The following is a 23,065-nucleotide window of genomic DNA, read 5'->3' as shown; positions in this document are numbered from 1 at the left end:
ATATACTTGTTCGTATCAATCTGATGTCAATCGGATGGTAACTTTAGCCTCTAGAGCAGCGTCACAAGATTTTTCAAAGTGATCAAGGGCCATAACGTTGCCAGTAATTATCGGAAATCGTTGAAAATCAATAGGATTCTTCGTCTCATGACCTCAAACACTGTGTATAAATTTAAAGTCAATCGGATATTAACTTTAGTCCCTGGAGCATCCAGAAGGGCCATAACTCTGGCAGTAATTATCGAAAATCGCTGAAAATGAATAGGCTTCTTCGTCTCATGGCCTTAAAAACTGTGTATAAATTATTAACTTTAGCCTCTAGAGCGTCCACAAGATTTTTTGAAGTGGCCAAGGACCATAGCAGTAATTATCGCTGAAAATCAAAAGGCTTCTTCGTCTTATGGCCTTAAACACTGTATATAAATTTAAAGTCAATCGGATATTAACATTATACTAGAGCGTCCACAAGCTATTGTGGACGCCGGACCGACGGATGGGGGCGACGACAATATACGACCACATTTCAATGTGGGCGTATAAAAAGGTATACTATTTATGTTGATACATTGCTTTCTGTGATATTTGTTAGCGTCTAAACTATGACATTTTAAGCACTTTTGACACTTATTCAAAACTAGATCATGAATAATATATAAAGCAACTGCTGTTGCTGATAAGTTTAGGGAATACATGTATGAATTGTGTTATTTTATATTTTATAATCTAACAACTGGTACCAATCAGAGACAAACAGTACATAAAACGACAGGCACCACGGTGGCTCAGTGAGTAAGACGCTGACTTGCTGAAATAGGGGTGCGAGATTAGATCCCGCTGTTGTCTGAGAATGTGCCTTAAGATTTTCCGGCGTGGTGCTCCTTCACAAAGTCTGCCATAATGAGTCAGGACCTATACATTCCTACACTCCTTTTGGTTTAGATATTTGCAACTTAAATTATGGCAGATGTAAGAAAATGTTTATAAGTGTTTTTATTAATTTCATTGAAAGTGAAGCATATCTACGAGCAAAAGATGTGTCCGTCCCCCTTCTATTACCTTACGGGAGAAATGTAAGTATAGTCTTATTGATATTTAAAGTAACTTTGCGTGATTGGCATATTTCCGAAACAAAACATTTCCCAAGACTTAATCCACGTTAATATATACTCGGATTGATTATTTAACATTTTTCACCAAGAAAAAATAAAAACATCAACTGTAGATAATCTCTCAGATTCAACTGGATTAAAACACCAAGAAAAAATAAAAACATCAACTGTAGATAATCTCTCAGATTCAACTGGATGAAAACAGGCCCATCAATTAGACTTTGGGAAATATAAAGATGGCGGTAGTTTACATTGGGAGAGCCATATATCGATAAAATTTCAATCCATCATATTATGGTAAATACTGAACGGATTTCAACCTCTTTTTGAACTTATATTCCAATATGAGATGTAAATTTAACAGTATAGTAGTTTGCAAGGGATTCCTATATCGCTTAAATCACGCTCAAAGACGTATTATATGTCTCCGGGTTGTTCACGTAGTAACTACTTGATATAGATAAACGAGATTTATTTGGAATAAGGACACTCGTGTTAATATTGATCTATTTCTAAACTCATAAAATCTAATCTATCAGTTAATAATACTAATAATGAAATAATGGTTGAAACATGCTTGCTATAATTTTAATACATGTACATGAATATTATAATTACCAAAATATTATTGGGTAATAATAATTATAGTCTTTGCAATCTAGTTATCCATATTTCCTTCATATATCACAAGCTCGCAAGTCGTTATTATTGCCAATAAAACCAATCGTCGACCGCCGAATTAAAAATGTATAAATAAGTTTAACAGTTGTCTTATATAGTTTCTATGTACACAAGTATATATTTATAATATATTTCTGGTATATATTATGGCACTGAACAAAAATGGAAAACGAAAACATTAAATTTACACATGTGTCATAATATACACGTACATGTATATTTTTCTTTTTAACAAATAAAAAATAATCATCAAAATATCACTGATTTTAAGGTCCAGTTTCAATAAAAGGTAAACATTTTCATAATGTCATCGCGGTCGCTTCTTTCTAGAATATTTTCCAAACAAAATTTTACTGAATGCCATCCGAAATTCCGGACTGAAGATGGTGTATATAATTGGGTTTAAAAGGCTGTTAAAGTAACCAAGCCACAGAATAAAACTCCGGAATAGAAGAGGAATATCCACGGAGTCACCAAGAAAAGGTCCAATAAGCGCAACAATAAAGAAGGGTAACCAACACAACATAAAAGCCCCCGTTATAATTGCCAAAGTACGCGCGGCTTTCCGCTCACGTCGCAGTTCAATTTTTTCTCTCTGTTTCTGAAAATGTAGCGCCGTATCGGCATTTTTGTCCAACATTGTCGTTTTTGTTTCATCTGAATTAGCCGTGGAGGAGTGTTCTTCGTCCGGCGCCGCCGAATTGCCGTTTTCCGTCTTTCTACCGTTGATTTTAGGCGACTGATTTCCGTTACAGTTAGACACAATGCTGTATTCGACTTTTGATGTTTTTGTCACTTCTTCCTTCCGCCTTTTCTCTTTTTTCTTTTTGCCGAATTTGTCTTTGCGAATAATTGATCTGGTGACTTGCCATATTCGAATGTAAATACCGATCATAAACGTCATTGGTACGTAAAAGGCACACGCCGTGGAAAACACTGTGTAACCGAGGTCCTGACTAATCATGCATTGTCCCGTTCGATCGGGGTCATCAGATTCTTTTTTCCACCCGAACAATGGCGGGATGGAAACACAGAGAGCCACTGCCCAAACCAAAACAATCATCAACATTATTCTCTTGGCACTACGATTGCGCATGTAGTCAATACTAGTTATGGCCCAGTAACGATCCATTGCTATAGCGACAAGATGGAGAATAGACGCCGTGCAGCACACAACGTCAAACGAGGTCCACAGATCACAAATTTCAGCGTGAAGAAACCACACAGTACTAATCTCAGTGATGACACTGATGGGCATCACGAGCACAGCCACCATCAAGTCTGCAACAGCCAGCGAAAGAATCAAATAGTTCGCCACATTGTGTAAAGATTTCTCCAAAATAACTGCGGCTATCACAAACACGTTACCTATGATGGTTAAAAGGATCATCAAACCCAACACCACGCTAGTACTTATCAGATGGCGCTCACTGAACGGGGTCAAATGCCACGGACCGCTGAACGGTTCCTCCGTAGAGTTGTCAATAGGGAACATACTATTATTATCATCATCCAAATCCATTTTGGCGAATTCAATCGATCACAAAACTTCAATTCGGATAGATGTCCGTTTAACACAAACTAGTATATTCTTGTTAAGTGATCGGCAACGGCAACAACATATGTTGGAATATTTGGTAAATAAACCCATAGCTTCAATCTCTAGTTCGGCATCTATTTTCGATCATCTTCATATAATTTCTTAATGGCACCTTTGGGTCCATTTTAGGGAAAACTGAAAAGAGATAAAGATATATACAATAAATTACCCCATGACCATGGCAAATATATAAGGATATAAAAAAAACATAATTAATTTTAGCAATAAATACACGAAACCTGTAGAATATCCTACACGGTGTTATTTCTATAAGATCAAATAAACCTTTGCGCACGGTAGCATTCACATAGTTTCGCAACAAGATGCAGTGAAGTAAAAGGAAATTTCTGAAAAGCTTGATTTGCCCGTAGTTAAAAAGAAATCGTGTGATCTGACATTAGAGACATGTTTATAAAGTCATCACGGTGTATTTCAAGTGGTAAAAACTTTCTAATCCTTCACATTAAAGAGACTTCTCGGTGATTTAATATTCAAATTAAAGCAAATTCATTTTGAACACATGTGAAACACGGTGGGGATTGATGACAATCTTGATGTAACACACATTTTCGTCAAGGTATTTTGAGAAAAAGATTTCCTTTTAATCACTTCAAAGAATTGACCTCTTTAAAAGAACATTATGTGCAAATGGACCCCAATTTTAGTACCATCCAAATGTTCGACTAGAAACATTTTCCTTCTCAGCCCCTCAGGATCACAGGATCTCGCAATATTTTCAGTAAATAGGGTAAATAACTAAATTTCCAACATCCTTAATCCTAACTCAGAACATTTTAAACAACCCAACATTGAAATCAAACGGGATTTCCTCGAATAGATGCAATCTAGCAGAACATGTCAATCCCAAAGATCAAAGTCCCAGAAAGTGTTGGTAGAAAATACAGAACAGTTCGGTGTACAGCTACAAACAGAGTGCAATAAGTATCACAAATACAAAAAGCTTTTTCATTTAATACTTCTGTTAATGTGAACCTAAACCATTGGTTTGAAACACCAATAATCCTAAATTCACAATGATCAATTCTAATGCTCAGATTCATGTGGTTTTTAATAAAAATGATATTAATTTGTTTTTAACACGAGGACGTGTGACCCATTTTCACTCGTGGTTTGAGTGTGTTTTAATTTAATTATTATTCAAGCTTGAAATTTATCTTTTTTCTATTTTCCTCTGTGAACGGTTTTGATAAATGGATGTTTCCAGAGATTTAATTAGACGATGAACATTTGTACATGGCAAGGACACAATCGCCCAGACAACAATGAAAACAATAGAGAAATGTTATCTTGACCAAGAATTATAAAAGTCCAGCTGTATACTAGTATATATATATGTCGTACACACTAGATATGCTAGACGTTTGCTTTAAGACGCTTGCGACATTATAAGCTTGTACTAAATCTTAATCGGCTATGATTACATTGTGTCATATATCAAAATATCGTTATGTAACATATATAACGGAGAGAAGGATTTGATATAGGGTGATCCTGTTCCCTAATATCATTCAGATAGCCTGAACAATACTATTGTTTAAAAAGATACACGAGCGGAGTTGTCGTGTACGAAGGTAACCAAATATTATTGCGGATTTGTTGGTTAAAGAGTCGTAATTAAAGGGTTGTAATTATTTTGCGTCAAGTTGCATTCTTAGATATGAACCCTTAAAATTGTTTAGCGTTAAAGATATTATTGCTTGAAAAGAAATGAACTAAGCGCGACTCGCATTATTTAATAACCAAACGAGTAAATTAAAATACACCTCGATATCTTAATACCAGAATGTACTGTCTTACTCATTGAAGCCAACTTGTGCATTGATGTCATATTGTGCAATGATGGGTGCCTGAAAGTTATTTAATGGTCGATATAGTATTAGATAACTAGAAAGAAGAGCGATTCGCTTTCATCTCACAACAAAACGACTCAAGTTTATAAAAAAATACCACGAAAAGAAGGGATTTGAGAAAAAAAAAATATAATATGTATTGTAGATCGATGAGGTGGGTGGGGGGAGGTAAACAACTAAAATTTTCAGTCTCCAGAAATCTTCAACAAAGCAGGTGTTGTACATCAAGATGGCGTATAAAACATTTCTTTCTTTTTTTTTTTTTTTTTTTTTTTTGAGATTATATATTTTCAAATTGAAGCCATGAGTATAATAATATATAAATACTTAAATCTGGAACGTAAACACAATTAACCTATTTCTTTATCTTGGAATTTCGAACACACAATAAACACACTATATTGTATTTTCACAAGATATAAAATTAAATATGAATAACATACTTTAACGCCGTTACACCAATAGCCGTTTGTTTATCGCCCAATCTCTAAATCGTCGTAATTTGGAAATATAAAATATACAAGTGCCAAAGCAAACAGAATGCAGGAATATTATCCTGCGATATCTAGCAGATATTGACAAAAAATGATTCCAAAAACAAAATTATTGTGTTTATTACACTATGTTTACCATTTAATATCTTTATTATTTCTTAATAGATTTGAAGCTGGGGTTAAGGTTAAGCCGCATAGGGCTGTGGTACATGGGCTGATACTAGTAAATCATATTAATTACCACATAATCGGTTACTAAATAAAACAATTTTGTTATATTTTAACAGAACCATTTGTGATTAGCAAGGAAACATATCCAAAATAACGAGACATCATTGATCTAGGTCACAAATAAAATTGTTGTTTTCAGTCGGTTTTATATGTTGAATTGTTTTGCGGAATTACAATAGTTGTCCAAAGATGAAGCCAATATTAAGATACAATCGATTGACAGTTTCTATATGAACACAGAAGCCAAACTAAAACCTAAAGTAGTAAACAAACCTACATCCGTAAAAATATTCGAAACAACAATTTTTAAATTGAGCTAGCCATTTCAACGCTTTAGAAAGTTTAGTAGGAAAATCTGGATCGCGATTTTTATCTCATTTGCAAATATCTTCGTCACTTTCGGTTGGGATGTGTGTGGATGACTTTGAACATACATTTTATCGCTGAACGCCTGCATTTCCGGCCCAGGCTAAAGATTGCTTTGTTTGTCCACCTGATGTGTGGTATCTGGCGTGAACTGCGAAAGCTGGAACTTGTTGTTGCCGAACTATCTTCTATATCAATGGATTTGTAATGGAAATAATAAGGTTAATGCATTACACTAAATACTACTTATTCATTACGAGGGTAAAGGGGTAAATGTCTTTGTTAAATATCATAGAAGGTGGTCAATATCTAACCAGATAAACCCATTGACAGAAGAAGGGTTAACACGCATCACAAGGGTCAACTTGTTTATCTCATTATTAGAATCTTAACGAGACGGGACACACGTGATTCCGAACGTTATCATTACTATTAGCTCTATAGCTTAGGTATTAGCGAGTGGGTATATATTCGAAAATAGGATTGCGTTACAGTAAATAAAATTATAGTCGTAGTTTTATGGTACTAAAGTTCTGACCAGATCAATGGGACTGCACCCTGGGGTAATAGTTAGAGGATAAATTAGACATTTCTATTAATCTACTTGAGAGAACCAACCATGAACAAATGGCTGTCAGGAAATGGAGAAAACGACAAAAGGCTAAAATTCAAAAACAAGTTTTAATGGAGAATGTTTTGATGCAATCGGTCTAGACAAGCTTAAGTTGCTGAACAATACCATGAAATACTCAATGTCCAATTCGTTTCCGAAGTTCCGCTCGATCAAAAGTACACTTGACATCAGTTGATTTTGATAAAGACCATACATCACAATGTTAATCGTTAAATATATTGAATCATGCTGTCCTCCCAGCAAGCAATATATCATACATTCTACAATATCTACGCGAATGATCTAATATAACACAGCCCTTATATATCACAATAAAGTATGAAGGCATATAACATTGCTTATTATCTGATCAAGAATAGTAAATCGAATTTAGGTTTGCAGCATCATCGAAAATATTCTCTTATAAGAAATACAATTAATTCAATTAACAACTCGGGGTTTGGGGCGGGGATAATTACGATATTTTTTTCATAAAATAAATGTAATCAACTGAGGCGAAAGGAATAAATTTGATTTAATAAATTAGTAATTGCGTGTGTTAGTTGAAGTATGCTCGCAAATTTTGAGTGGCACTAGTGCAGATCATAAATACTGTTCTGGGCTCGGCCCGTCATCAATATTTTAACTGGTCATTCCGTTTCCGATTCATCAAGAAAGACTACATAGTAGCTAATGATGACAGCATGTAAACTACATTATGTTCACATGGAACACTCATTATAATAAGATTTTGTGGATATTCGACATGATCGTATTAAAGGTAAACCGGTTAACACGAATGATTCTGGTTACGCCATGTTCCAGTTTCTTAGTTCAGTCGTGGTCTAGTTTGTATCGGTTGGTGCCCATGCCTACCTTTCATTTGAAAAGTATTATTGGTTAAATGGCTACTTAACGGATACTTAATAATGTAGATTTTGATATAATACTCAATAGGGGTTGCGCGGTAATCTCTGTAACTATCAATTAAATCCTAGGGTATTTTTATAGCTGTCTGGGGATTGAAATAGTGGAAGTTCATATGTCACTAAATAATAATAGCACACCATAAACTAGTAGTGCCAATTATTAAATGCCTGGTGTGAAGTGACCTGTTCCACATGACGACGTTGTTATTTTTAATATGAAAGGGTAGATATCGTGAATGCCGAGAAGCCAATGCAATCAAATGATGAAATCCAATCTGTATTGCGAGACACAGCAGCCAACTGCTAAATAAACAAAAGAGCAAGCAATACGTATTTGAATAATTAACTAGGAATCCAAACAATACATACAGACAACCCAAAATCTCAAAGCTGGTCAAACGATTAGCTACGTAACCTCACCAACAAGAGAACTTCCCAAAGATACCTTCCTTCAATGTTTTACACAGTTTCGCTGTTTATCGTTGTAAATATTCCATTTAATCCAAACAACTATTCAATCCATGCGTGTATTCATATAACCCTGACACTTAACCTTAGCCACGCACGTTTATTGTAGCTTGAGATAATTAGCTAATCTTATTTACCTTAAATAGCTTTTGACACCTCTAAGTAATACGTAACATTGATACTATGGGATACTATAGTGGTGAGCACCAAACAGACAAGGTTATGGTACCGTTGATAACTCGCAGTAAATAAGACGTCAAAACAAGTTAGTGGCTCTGCTCTGATGATTAGTTGCTGTTATTTGATCTCGACAACAAAATGTTGTTAAGTGGTAAATTTGAGATGGTAACAAGACAAGCCGTGAAGAGATGGATGGGTGGTAAAACTGTTTATACAATTAAGCGATGGGTCATATGATATGACGTTAATCCATGCGCAGCTTAAGATGATTAACTTTCAGTAAGCAGGTAAATATCAGCGGCTGCTTTTAGAATCGTACCAAACCGACAAGAAAAGCTTCGTAAACCATTTTCTACTAACTAATCCAGACACTTTACAGTCTTCCAGGAACAAATTTAGAATATACCTTCCAGATTAGGGCTTGACACATTGTTTCAGATACATTTACTAATAAATTGATCCATAAAATGTTTAGCGTGGATTAGGTGATAATATCCATTACACGCCTGTTGACATATCAAGACGTTTCAAACTAAAGTTATTTTATAAATCTAATGTAGGCAGCTTTTATACTCGCAAAAAGACGTTGCCCAGATACACTGTAATAGAGAAACTGAGATGGGGGTTAAGCCCCCTGATCGATTAACCGTCTCCACACTCCAAATTATGTGGCCGCCATTTCCTCCCAGTACACCTCAACCTTTTAATTGTCTGTGAGGACCAGTGTACTCTGACTAAATATCGTATCTCTTCTAAAGACAGCAACCATGAATGAGTAATTCATATGTCCTAACAAGTTACTAACCGCGCCTAGAACTATAGCGTCATACAGCTACAACATTAGTTCGTGGTACAAAAGATATATTCTGGTAACATACATTCCGTTGATTCCAATGTTTTTTTTTATCTAATGGTTCCCCCCTGTTAATGGTGCAGGACGGGGGGTCTGGGATGGGACAACGTATATCCGTTCAGATGGGACGAAAAAGAACCCTTAGCAGTTGGAATTGGATATAAAAGAAGGCCGAGGTACCGCTGTCTGGGCAAAATTTCCCTCATAGCACACTGCATGGTGTAGCCCGTCTGCATTAACGCAGTCGAAGTAGGGCGCTAAATGTAGACAGTAGTGTCGCTGTCTGGGCAAAATTTCCCTCGTAGCACTCTGTATGGCGTTAGCCCGTCTTCAGTAGCCCAGTCGAAGCTGTGGGTAGCCGTTGCCGTACACTTACTATTTGGCCACAGTACACCATGTCACCATTGATTTCTAGAAAACATGCAACTACCGCAGTAAATTTTAACGTAACCAATACAGCCTCTTAAATCGGCAATCAACCTGTCTAAAATAAATCATGAATGTTCACCAAGACCTGACAGAAAATGTAAATTCTAGAAAAAAAATTCTCGATTCTGGGCCAAAAATTCAAGAACTATCGCTATGCACCCGGAGAGAAATGTGGGGGGGGGGGCTAACTGGGTGGGGCTGGGGAAGAGACTATGTATAAGGAATGTAGGAACTTAATATTGGCCTGTGTTCATTTGTAGTTAGTGAGTCACGTGGTTCAATGCGAACGAGGGGGGATGAATCATTGAACTACTTATCACCAAGGGTCATTTACATTCCATGAACGTTTTACTGGATTGAATATATTATGTATTTCAGATACCAGAAAGGCCACCCATGACCCCCAAGGAGAAAAAAGTTTGTCGTTCCTTATTCCTTATTACCAGGGACAAAAGGGTGGTGGAGGTGGGCATAACGCTTATGTAATAGAAATACTTAACAAATCAAAGGTATCTCGGTTGGACATACACGTTTTCTTGAATATGCCACCTCCAACAGGGGATTATAAAGTGAATCTCCCATTAATAAAAATACGCAAGTCAATGAGATATAAATAACTGTAATTAAGTATTATCTGTCATTATAAGGTCGAACACCGAATAACGAGATCACGTACATTTAATTAATTAATTTACACACAACTATGAATTTATGATAAATCAATTCAATTATCACCCTCCAAGTACCTGTCAATACCTAATTATAATAGCAGCCCCGGTTTGACATTGAAATCAATTGATTTTGCACACAAAAGAAACATAAACGAAGAGTATACGACGTCATATTCTATACCATGACTGCTGTATTGAAATCGATTCATGCTAACGTATTTATTATCTATTTTAGCTGTACGATATGAATTATGTTTATTTAGGTACTGGTTAACAGTTTCTGTAGTTGTTTTGCGAAGTAGTAGTCCAATAATCCCATGGAAAATATATCTGATCAAAGACGTTTACGCAAGGTTATGTTCAACTCGACTGCAATGTGGAAGCCCGATTTTCATAATGTTTTCTTTTGATTGCTAAGTTAGTTCAAAGAATGAGATCAATAATGCCGGAAGGTACCCATTTCTAAGCATGGATTATTATAATTTATTAAATTATTTCATCTTTACAGATTCGTGTAGATAGGACAGTGATTTAATAAAATTCGATTCTTATCCACGGCGTGAATCAAAACCAAGTAAGTCAAAAAATACACAGTGTTACGTGCAATGAAAAGACCACATACACTGCAACCTTAGGCGTAACTGTGTGTTAAACAGGCCGATTTTAAAGATGTTCCATTTCTATTCATATTTATGGACACGTACATTTGGTGTTTCAAAGCTGTCAAATTTCAGATACTGGATTAAAGCACGACAGAAAATCGTAAACTAGCGCGTTTACGATTCAAAAAGGCTGTTTAATGTTCTTCTACTTTAGTATTTATTTTTGATTAAATTGCCATTGGTGCGAGAAAGCGTCGTAATTTCCTAACGTAAATTGTGTTCCAAGTTTTATTTGAGGTTGACACAATTTAATATATCTTTAATTTTGTCATTCACAATAAATGAAGCACCATACTCCAGGAACTGTTTATGGTCAAACATTGGAATGTAGCTACTACTGGATCAATATGGATTGCCAGCCATTGACAAGATTCCAGACAATATGTCTTTAAACGACTACCGAGGAAACAATATGAAACGTAGCCATAGAATAAGTCTGCTGGAATTACCAGTATGTCCACTGGTGCCAAACAAATTTCATGCTTGAATCCAAATAGAAGAAAGGCTAATCAACCAGTATTGTTCCCACTGCATTATTCTCCAACGATATAGAGATCAGTAATTAAGTTTCGCTCAATGATAACGGTACGAACGCGCATAAGGAGATAATACAATTTTTGCAGTTAAGCCTCTATCAAATTTAGGTGAATTTTTCCTCTATTGCGGAGGGAAAAGCGAATTGAGAGACTCAATTAATGACAATCCACCTTCAGGCCTTTTCTAATTCCTTGGTCGTAGGACAAGATGAAATGAAATCGCCGTGATGGGGTTCTTATAGGCTTCTGCAATTTCAAAACAAGATGTTTTCTGCAAAAAATTGTAACACTGAGTCCATTTACCACGTGAATCAACCCACTATGATGGTTTATCAATGGAATTCTTACCCAATAAATACATCGATTGTATTTTTCAAGCATTAAATCATAGCAAATATTTTGAATGCGTCATCATCCCTCATCACAAACGAATGCTTGACCTTGGCTCGTAATTTGCTAATTTCGGGAAATATCCAATTCTTAGGGATATGACAAATTAACAATCTGGTCACGATTTACATTGCAAGGAAACACTACTAAAAGGTTATGCCATAAATATATATCACTATCACATTTGACAAAAAATGGGCAAACTGGATGACCTCAAAACCTGAGTTTATCGTTTATTACGTGCATTTACGGTGTTGCTGGTTTTCTCCTACCAAAAATTAAAATACGTTTTCAACTATATCCCATATAGAATTCAACGGTCTTAAAATAAATAATATGAATTGATTTTAACAAATGTACAAAGGGTTGGTTGGTCGAGTACACGTACGCCGTAGATCATAAAGTCGCTTGCCCCACCGCATCGGTACACGTGCGCCATAGATCATAAAGTCGCTTGCCCAACCGCATCGGTATTCTCTGGGTCCACCAGTTTCCCGCAACAGCATTAAACATACACCCACAAACGAATTATTGAAATACGATTTAATCATATGTTAGTCCTCAAATTACCTAGTTTGTGTCGAGTGGACAGCCCCCCCCCCCCCCGCCCACACCCACACCCCCTCTCCCTAGCTAGACGTAAAGTACCTGACCAAATATCAACGACTAGATGTAGTTAAGTCAGCTTATAGTCACACATTCGTTATTACTGATGTTCAATGCATTATAAGACTTAAGTTAGTAGGTGAAATGTGAAATGTTAACATGTCCGTCATCATTAATCAAGTAAATATGCGTAGAAATGTGAGCCATGCTAACAATACCAGTCTATCTCTAACGTATCTATCTTAGCTTCGGAGACATAATGTAAGCGATGCCAGTAATTGAAGCAGTGGGTTTATTAGAGTCTTGTGCTACTACTTAATGTTCCAATAAAATAAAACCAAGTACGAACAATCCAAACCATTAGACACAATTCGAAGTCCTAAAAAAACGGCATAGGCAAAGTAGTGTAATCAGCTTTTGGACTGTTCACCGTGTATAAACGAATTTTACATCCGACTAAAGACAATTATCTCTACAAATAGCGTGAAATACGTATGTATTGTTGTTACAGAAGTATTATTATTTGCAATGTTCATAATGTAAATTTTACAACAGCCTTGGTAGCCAACTATTATTTTTTTGTGAAATTTAAAATGAATAGGTAATTGTTGCATAACGAACAAGCCAACAGTGAGGCTGATGTACCCCGTCATCACTCTCCGTCAGTTAGAATCAAAGTTATCGTGCCCCCAAGCAACAACCAATGAACTTGCTTAGCTCTGCTTAGCTTTAGTGGGATATGTTAATCATTGAACTCAGTCAAGACTTTCACATGAACATCTACATCATGTTTAAACATTGTACCTCAATTAAAAGCTAAGTTGTTATGTTCCAATGTCTTGGCCAATCAAATTGCTTATCGCTACTTAGCCAAAGCAGAAAAATCCCTATCTTCGAACTTAGTCAAGGTATTGATATAATGAATCTATACTTTGAGTTACATCGCTCAACCAACCAAATTGCTTATCTCTGCTTAGCCTAAGTGGAAAATGCACATGATCAAACTCTGTCCAGACATCCACGTAATAGACACTACACCAAGTTTGAACATTTTACCTCAATCAGAAGGAAAGTTATTGTGTTCCAAAGTCTCTGATTCAAGTCTTTACCTTGCCTAAGCAGAAAATTCTCAGCATCGAAATTTGTTAAGTAAGGTATTGTTGTAATGAAACTACACAAAGTTTCACCACTATCACTCAATTCGAATCAAAGTTGTAGAGCTCCAAAGTCTCGACCAAATTGCTTATCACTCTGCTTACCCATAGCTGAAAATGATCATTATCGAACTTAGTCCAGGTATTGGGACGAAACTATATATACACCAAGTTTTATCGCTTTCACTTAATTAGAACCAAAGTTATCGTGTTCCAAAGCATCAATCAATCAAATTGCTTATCTCCGCTTGCCCTAAGCAGAAAATGTTTATCGTCGAACTCCATCAAGGCATTTACCTTATAAACACCTAGACTAGATTAAACATCCTAGCTCAATTAGAAGGAGACATTGTGACGGACAGACCCATTTTAATAGTCCCCTGCTTTCTTCGAAAGGTGGGGGACTACCTGTTACCTTATCTTTTGACCGTAATCTCCAAGAATATTTTTAAAAACATCACGTCTAGTCACATACGCCATAGGCTATAAGCCTAATTATTTTTTTTGATTAATAAAAGGAAACATGACTATACAAATTCGAACACTATCCAATCAAGCTAGCGGCATATAATAAAAATGAAAATGGCTTTGTTTCTTATCAGAATCTCAGCGAAATAGGATGGCCCCCGGATAGATTCACTTGATTTAATATATACGGTTGTTGTTTATTTTTTGAAATGTGTGTGTACTTTGTGTGTCACATTGCCTGCAGGATTGTCTAATGGGTTTCTTCCCGTGCGGTTCTCCTGAACTTATTTACAGTTTAAAAAGTCCACGGTTTGAACAGTTCTAAGCCAGAAAAGGATAGACCAATTGGGTTGAAACAAACGTTTGACACCAACAAGTACAATCATTGAATGAATCATAAACATAAGAACTGCAACTGTAGTGTTATTATTGTCTTCGTACCAGACCATTGAACTCGCCAGAAATGGACAAAACTGGCTATAGGGCAGTCATCAAGTACCTGCAACTGAAAGGACTAACCCCAACACAGATACATGCCGACATGGTCTCCACTTTAAGGGATAATACCCCTTCCTTTCCACAGTAAAGAAGTGGGCTGCGGAATTTAAACGTGGCGGAGAGCGCTTTGAATATTACCATCAACCATTCAAGAAAACATTACCCGGGTGTATGACATGGTGATGTCTGATCGACGATTGGCCACTCGACATATTTCCAGTGTTTAGCCATCTCTCGTGAGAGGGTTGAGCACATTATCCTAGTAATGATGACGTCATGTCAGGTGTGAACGACGTTTTTAGGGTGACTGAAGAAAATTTCTTCTTGACCGCCATCCATACCTTGCAACATCGTTGGCAAAAGTGTGTACACATCGTGGGGGACTATGTAGAAAAATGAATGGAAACCAACGACTTTGTACAGATCTTTCACAGATAGGCTTAGAACTTTTCAGCCAGCCCTCCTAATTGAGCGTATTGATATACCATGAATTTATCAACGTCCATCCAATTTTCCCCATGTCTTATGATATATATATTCAAGGAATCTGTGTAAGATTTCTAGGTTTAATGTACCTAACGTGTAATGCCTTCTTTCTAATACATCGGAACCAGACAAGTCTGTTCGGTGCACGCCGAATGTACAAGATCAATGACGTTTCTCGGTTAAATATCTGACACCTTGCAATGACATGACGTATATCTTTTATTAGGAACATGCAAATTGCAACCTGATGCTCTGTTCAATTATATTACACTATTACGCCCTGTCAAGTCTAAACCGTATTAACAAACAAAAATACTTGAAAGTAATTCGAAGTAAGAAATACATATTGGGTTCAAAAGATGTGATATGCGAATATAGGCTATGTAATTGTATTTTGTAAATGATGAATCATCGCTACATATTTCATTTCTGTTGTCCCGACAACACAACATTGTTTATGTTCTATGCTTTATCCCTGGGGTAAGGAAAGTCATCCTACCAAGAAATATGAATGACCACTAAATAAGTGCAATTATATCTATTTCAGGGTTGCTTGTTCATATATTTTTTGACGAAAAATCGGAATTTGCTTTATGTTATATTAAAATATTCATTCAAATTACTACATTTTAAGGAAAGTTATCAATGGTTGTAGTTTCGACAAGATGTGTCCTTGGATCGTAACCACCATACTGGTCATTTGAGTCTTAGCCCCATGTCTCCATTTTTAAATTAAGTCATTAATTGGTCGATCCGTCATATGTTTGGCGCAATATAGCCCGGTTGGAGCTGACGTGCCATTAAACAACATTTCATTTCATTTCTAATCTATTTAAAATCTGAACCATCAGATGGCACTGAGAGCTCAGTATGGTCTTGTCATATTATAATTTAAATAACATTTCAGGCCTAAAGAAAGACCTGCAACGGGCAGATTTAGCTCTTACATATAGAATGTCTTCTATCATCGCAAATATATTTCACGAATGCTAGTGTTTCTGTATACACCCAACGTACACGTTATTATAATAGTGACAGTTGTCATGATAGAGTATTATATTTACTAGTATTGAATGTGATTGCCCGTTATGGGGGGTGGGGCGGATGGCCAAATGGTAAGCGCGTGCACGTTGTATCAGAAGGTCTGTCATTGAGTCAACTGGCGTCGTTTCGATTCGCCGGTTGTACGTGACAAGACGTAGGGTAGCCTGTCCAACCTCTCGGGTTTCTCCGGGTCCTCCGGTTTTCTCCCACTGCTAAAGAACCCTAGTCTGTGTCGAGTGGACGTACCCCCCCCCCATCCCTCTCTTTCTCTCTCTCGCCTTAAACGATCGATAGTCTATTCCAAACATGTGTTCATTAGAAGATTTCTACCAATTTAAGTGTTCTCGCTGCCAATTAGGTGTGGAAATCTGGCATATGAACAAACTTATATGCAAGTCTCGGCAACCTATTATATCCTACAGGTTTAATATAATCTAATTTGAACTAGAATCAAGTGTCAAAGTATTCGACAATTCTGCTATGCAATACAACGATAAATTTAAACGTGCACGCCAGTGTGTACACGGGACCTCATTTTTTCGTCCCATCCATCCTGCACCACTGACAAGCGGTTGGGGGGGGGGGACGCCGGAAAATCACGATGAACCTTCGCGGCCAAGACCGGGATTTTTCAGAGTGACCTCCCCTGGCAAGGCACTGTGTCTAGTCGTTCGGATTGGACGAAAAACCGAGGGCCCCTGTTCACACTGACTTGCACGGATCGAACCTATGTCAGTCGGAATTCGAAATAGCAAACTGCATGGCGCATGCACGTCTTCATTTGCCGGCTGGTGCAGAAACGTAGGACGTTCAACTCCATTTCACTTCAATTAACCCAATATGACTACTTCAATAACAGAGAATACAATTCCAAAGCAAGTGGTACTCAACATGACAATTATGATATAATAACGCCCGATCCGCACCTATCTCTGGCAACGTGATTAAAAACTTTCCCACCTACCTGAATGCACTCGTAGATATACAATTATCAGCAATGTTATTCCAATTAAAAAAAAACTGTTTACCTTAATGCCGTCGTATTAGAATAACTCCATGATATGTTGTATCATTATTCCAATACAAGAAAGAGCAAGCCACTAATCGTGATGTGACTAAAGTCCCTGTCTCTATTATACAATTAACATTATCCACATTGGCTGAACATATATCACTTGGAATCCTAATGTCACAAATCATCTGGCGAATCTCGAGAAACCATCATATACGCAAGCTTTATTAAGTCTACTGACGTACAGTCAACCACAATTATAATCCATTCATGGCAAATTACAAATGGTGGTTATATTCATTATGGGCCCTTCTGTCTTTATTCACGTGCTCACAGGTTAAAGTTCATATCCATGCAGCGTTTGATAATTGCTGCTTATTGAAAGAGCGGCAATCAATACAAACCCGAGCCCATTCCCATTACCATTTAGACAATGAGATAGTTATGCCGCAAATATCCACCGTTATTGGCTATTGAAACACTTACAGCACTTAGAAATTATTGTGCAGTGTGCTTAACTATTTTAATTGACCATATCGAGACTAAAGAATATGGCGAAATCTATAAAGGTTTCCCGTTTTAATCACGATCCAACAGCGGAAAATGATCAACGCAATCATCATTATAATCGAAAAGTCTCCTTATGGTTTCATCACGTGGTCATGACCCGCACAGAAACTGGTCAACAACATGGAGTCGAGGACATGGAAATTATAAAGTCAATCTAGTTCCTGCTATTTGATTACACACGCCAATACTGACTAGTGTCGGGTTCAGATGCCTAGAGCCTAGCTTAAAGTCATCACTGGGAATAGCGATTAGACTGGAAATCAAATCACGTGACTTAAGAAAGGAAACACTGGAACCACGTGGATATTTAGACAGGAAATAAAATTACAGTTGAAGTGAACAATCTAACAATTCCAATAAAATCACATCATTACCAAATGGCCAACAGCAGCATGTTCCTGTGTCTGCGACTTACAATTAAGACTGGTCTAGAGACGCAGGTTGGAACTTGTTAGGAAAAGGGTTTTACATTAAAATTGTGGGCTAATGCAAGTGTGACACATAAGGTGCCGTCCATGAATAGACGTGAGAATAAGACTACACAGTCGTCTGCAAAGACTGGTTATCCAGTTTTAATTGGGCAGATGCAATGCTTTTGAAACTCTTGTTATTTAAATATAACCCAGAGTTTCAAAAGCATTGCATCTGCTGTACTTATAAAATATTCGTTTAATGTTACGTACCTGTCTTGATTCCGCCGATCGGCCGTTTCACGGGGAACGGGGATTTACTAAAAATAAACTAATGCCAATATATCACATTCTTCAATCCATAAAAAGTCATTTCCTTACATACTTTTCCAACCGCGAATTTTTCCAATTTGCAGCATGTCTTGAAAGCACTCAAGAGAATATCTTCACATCACAAAAATAAATTAAGTTTACTTTTTCATCAATCCTATCTTTTCTAACTCAAACAAACTATACAGTGAGTATTAAACACGCACATTTACTGAATCCATTCGAGGATCTTAAGGGATTTATTCTTTACCAACCCATAATACAGTTGTACAGCTTCAACAGTTTTCTTATCATTTCTATGACATCAATGTACTTCCTCAATCTGAATTTCGGTTGTATGCCCATTGATTAAAACTGGTATTTCGTCATTAGTACAGACAGAAACCCTCGATTACATCACACTTTTATGTTAAAAACACCAATAATGATTTCCACTATTAGCAACTAAAATCCTTAAGACAGACATCCAATTATATCTATTGGGTTTTTCACGACATGTCAAAAGTACAAATGGCATCAAAAAAACTTCTAATTGTCCAAACACATGCGGGATTATGCATTAATATGTTGATAACAATGTTAGCACATATCTCCTTAAATAGTATTTCTTGGTACATTATGATATCGAAGAGATGTCGCCATTCTGTGAATAACACTCAACATTTAGTGTGGAACCGCTAACGGTAACAAAACTTTCACAACTATACATAAGCCCAAACGTAACTTAAACATACATTATGCAAGAGCTAAATCTGTCCATTGCAGGTCTTTCTTTGGGCCTGGATAATCAAGACTATGCTGTTTATCGTACTGACTTTAGTAATGATGATCGAGGCTAGTCTGAAAATTTCAATTGCTTAGTTCTCGGTTATAGTGGATCAATTTGAATGAAATTTTCAGCAAATTGCCTTTACATTTTTTAGTTTTTAATTATTACAGTGAGAACTTCCAACTCCTTATCGAATCTCCCATGATGTATCTTTAATATAAAGTAGCTGTTGCGTACCCACACAACAAGGATATTTTTTCATGATTTATTCATGCACACAAACAACATGATTTATTCATGCAAACAAACAACATGATTTCAGTTAGTAAACAAAAACAGGATATTAGAATTCGTGCAATTCTTTTTCAAAGACAGACCGCATTTCCAGCAATAACGATTTACTATGTGTTATATTTATAATTTACACCATGTTATGACATGTTCTGCATGGAATTATTAAAACACGCTGGAGAAAGAAAACAGATTTTCCTGTAGTTCTTTCAAAACTTGGTGATCGTCACCAACTAATTATTACACTATAGTTCCAATTTCACTTCCAAATTGTGCTCTATTCATCAAATACATATACACTTCACAAATCCAACGTGGGTGCCAACAAATAAGTCTGCATCGAAAAAAAACCCATTCGGTAAACATAAGATCAGCTTCTGGACATCAGTTCTGACATAAATTGACTCAATTACCCTCTTATCCATATTAAATATCCAATTCTATATTCATGTCTCTGGTGTATGGGGATTTTTGCTGACCCTGATGACTCCACAAGTTGGATTTCTAATCAAACGAAACAACTCGTGGTCCCACCATCACATAACATCAATAAATCAAGACATGTTTGATTTACACAACGCCGTATACTTGTAACAGCGTGTTTATGATTTTCGCGATCGTAAAATGAACATTTCCTGAAAACTGGTAACTTTGTATTCATTTATATCAACTCCCTGGAGATTTTACAGTCTAGGGATATCACATAAAATGTTCCACAGATTTACCCTGATCGATTCAATTTGTATGGTATATATTTAGAATATGTCAGAATAGAGGTGAAAGAAGGTGGCTACGCCTGTTGGGTTAATGTATTTGTCTTTATATTATTGTAAACCGTTGTCATGTTTTGTGTGAGACTAGGCTTAAATTGGAAACTCTAACGAATTTACCTGTTATTTTGTGTTCATCTATTTGATTTCGGGGACATGACTAATAGCTGACGTAATGTATCCTTTGCCCATGATTCTCTGGTGTCTTTCCCTCTCGTCAGTGGTGCAGGGCGGAGGGCCTGATAAGGACCAACTTATAGTCGTTCGGATGTGACGAAAAGCCGAGGTCCCATATACACATTGCAGGTGTGCACGCAAAAGAACGTTTGACAGGTTGAATTGAAGATAAGAGAAGGCCTCGGCCGTAGTTCCGCTGTCCGGACACAATTTCCCTTATAGCACATTGTATGGCGTTAACCTTCATGATTAACCATGATGTAAAACGTTAAACCCCATTTCATTTTCCTTGCCCATGCACAAAATGTGAATCTATACTAATACCGTACACCAGTTTTAATAATCTAGGTATTGTCAACAGACCCATACCGATTTATCATTTTAACATACATAACAAAATGTAGCTAGTGCCTTTCATTATACCCCCCCCCCCCCCAAACCACAAGAGAACACACTATTATAAGCTGCTAATCCATTGGTAGATTTTCATATAGGTCTTGTATATAATATATCCTTTTGATCTCCTTTCTACCAAATAAAATATTTATCATTCGTGTTATTAAGTATTGATGTTCTTGTCTAATACAGGTTGTCATGAACTCTCCTAGGAAATCAAATTAACTCCAAATTTCCGCGATTAAAGGCCCTCTTAGACTTACTTAGTCGACTTTAAACGAAACAAAATTCAGATAAGATTTTGTCTGCAGCGACACAGGTCTCTCATAGAAAATGTGGTTGTCATTGCCCGATTTGCTGATCGGTTATTTTAAGTATTAAAGATACACACAACAGTAAAATCACGAAAGTAATCACATGGATTGTGAGTTAATTCAAGGTCTACTTAACACAGCCAAATAAGATGGGAACTATGAATAATGGCAATTCTGTATCTAATTATTCGGCTTGCAAGCAGAACTTACGTGAAGGACACCAGCGTAAGTTTGAAAGGAAAACATAATCTAAGATTACGCAAGTCGTTAGATGAAACCCCCGAAGGTAGCTGTGACATACTAAAAATACACACCCAAACTCGGTTGTACACCTAGTGAATGAACAGAATTGATAACATAATACATAGGAGGCCTGCATTAAAGGGGAAGACCAACGATTTTCAACAAGGTTTCCATAAATCTTAAATATATATTGATAAATAATCCCCTCTGTAACACAAACAAAAAAGTTTTTGTAAGCGAGAAATTAATTTTTATTAAAACCGGAAGTGACATAATTGGTTCAACACGCTGACTGGGCTCCATAGCAAGCATACAGATTTGACACAAGTTTACTGCTGTATTGTGTTCACGTGTCGTCCTTTGGCCAAAAATCTGATCAAATCAGTTGTTTATTAGGATATCATAAACACGAATTTATGTATTTTTAACGTTTAGTACACAAAGCCGTCGCGTAAATTCACTCATACTAAACTGTACGCTGTGCCTCAATTCACGTGGTTTGATTGACAGCTTGCAAGTGAGAGATATTTCGTCTGCTTGAATTTTTATGTGCGTTCTGAATCTGCTGACAGTGTTTTTCTTTATTTCAACGGACTTGTGACACATATATATTCAAATAAATATATAAAATTCCAAAGTATTTCAACGTCAGACACCATCGTATTGGAATATAAATCGTCTATGGGTGGTCTACAGTAATGCCGTAAAAACATTCGAGCCCAGCCATTCTCAAGCGGAAATGGAAGAAAAAAGGAAAAGCCGTTCACGTCGACATTATAGTGCCAAAATGCACTATATATTATATGTCTCACATGCCCATAATTTTGATCTGTTTATGTTGAAAAACGCTGTCAGCAAGCACAAAAAAAACCCATCGAAGCAGACGAAACACATGTCACTTGCAAGCTGTCAATCAAACCACGTGATATAAACAATTAGCCATGTGGCGTGAATTGAGACACAGCCTACTGTTCAGTATGAGTGAATTTACACGACGGCTTTGTGTACTAAACGTTAATAAAACATAAATTCGTGTTTATGATATCCTAATAAACAGCCCATTTGATCAGAATTTCGACCAAAGGGCGATGCGTGAACACAATACAGTAGTAATCTTATGCCAACTCTGTATGCTTACTATAGAGCCCAGTCAGCGTGTTGAACCAACTATGTCACTTCCCGTTTTAATAAAAATTAATTTCTCACTTACAAAAACTTTTTTGCTTGTGCTACAGAGGGGATTATTTATCAATATATATTTAAGGTTTATGGAAACCTTGTTGAAAATCGTTGGTCTTCCCCTTTAAGGACATAAATTCCTTCACTATCGACTGTTTCTATTTAGTAATGATTAGAGCTGAAGGTCAATAAAATGCGTTCAGATGTTCTACCAGATACAACACGTCACCGAGCTTTGATATTTTGATAAGATTTAAGTGCTAAT

At 36.6% G+C, this 23,065-nt stretch overlaps 1 protein-coding gene across 3 annotated transcripts in view; it reads right to left on the bottom strand.

The window, feature by feature from the left end:
• Positions 1 to 973: 973 nt before the first annotated feature.
• Positions 974 to 23,065, bottom strand: part of LOC126831749 (5-hydroxytryptamine receptor) — a 135,343-nt gene continuing 113,251 nt past the window's right edge. The window contains exons 1-2 of one of the 3 annotated variants that reach the window (XM_050562405.2): positions 18,605 to 18,625; positions 974 to 3,525 (exon numbers count right to left, since the gene is read on the bottom strand). In XM_050562405.2, coding sequence (XP_050418362.1) covers positions 2,098 to 3,312 — 1,215 coding nt within the window. In that variant the 5' untranslated portion in view covers positions 3,313 to 3,525; positions 18,605 to 18,625 and the 3' untranslated portion in view covers positions 974 to 2,097. Of the gene's footprint in view, positions 3,526 to 17,367; positions 17,512 to 18,604; positions 18,626 to 23,065 lie in introns of those variants that run through there. The other 2 variants (XM_050562404.2, XM_050562403.2) reach the window with 2 other exon arrangements.

Source organism: Patella vulgata, chromosome 9 (genome assembly GCF_932274485.2).
Source record: "Patella vulgata chromosome 9, xgPatVulg1.2, whole genome shotgun sequence".
In the NCBI taxonomy this organism is placed as follows: domain Eukaryota; kingdom Metazoa; phylum Mollusca; class Gastropoda; family Patellidae; genus Patella; species Patella vulgata.
This window is presented reverse-complemented; position numbering and strand designations above follow the sequence as displayed.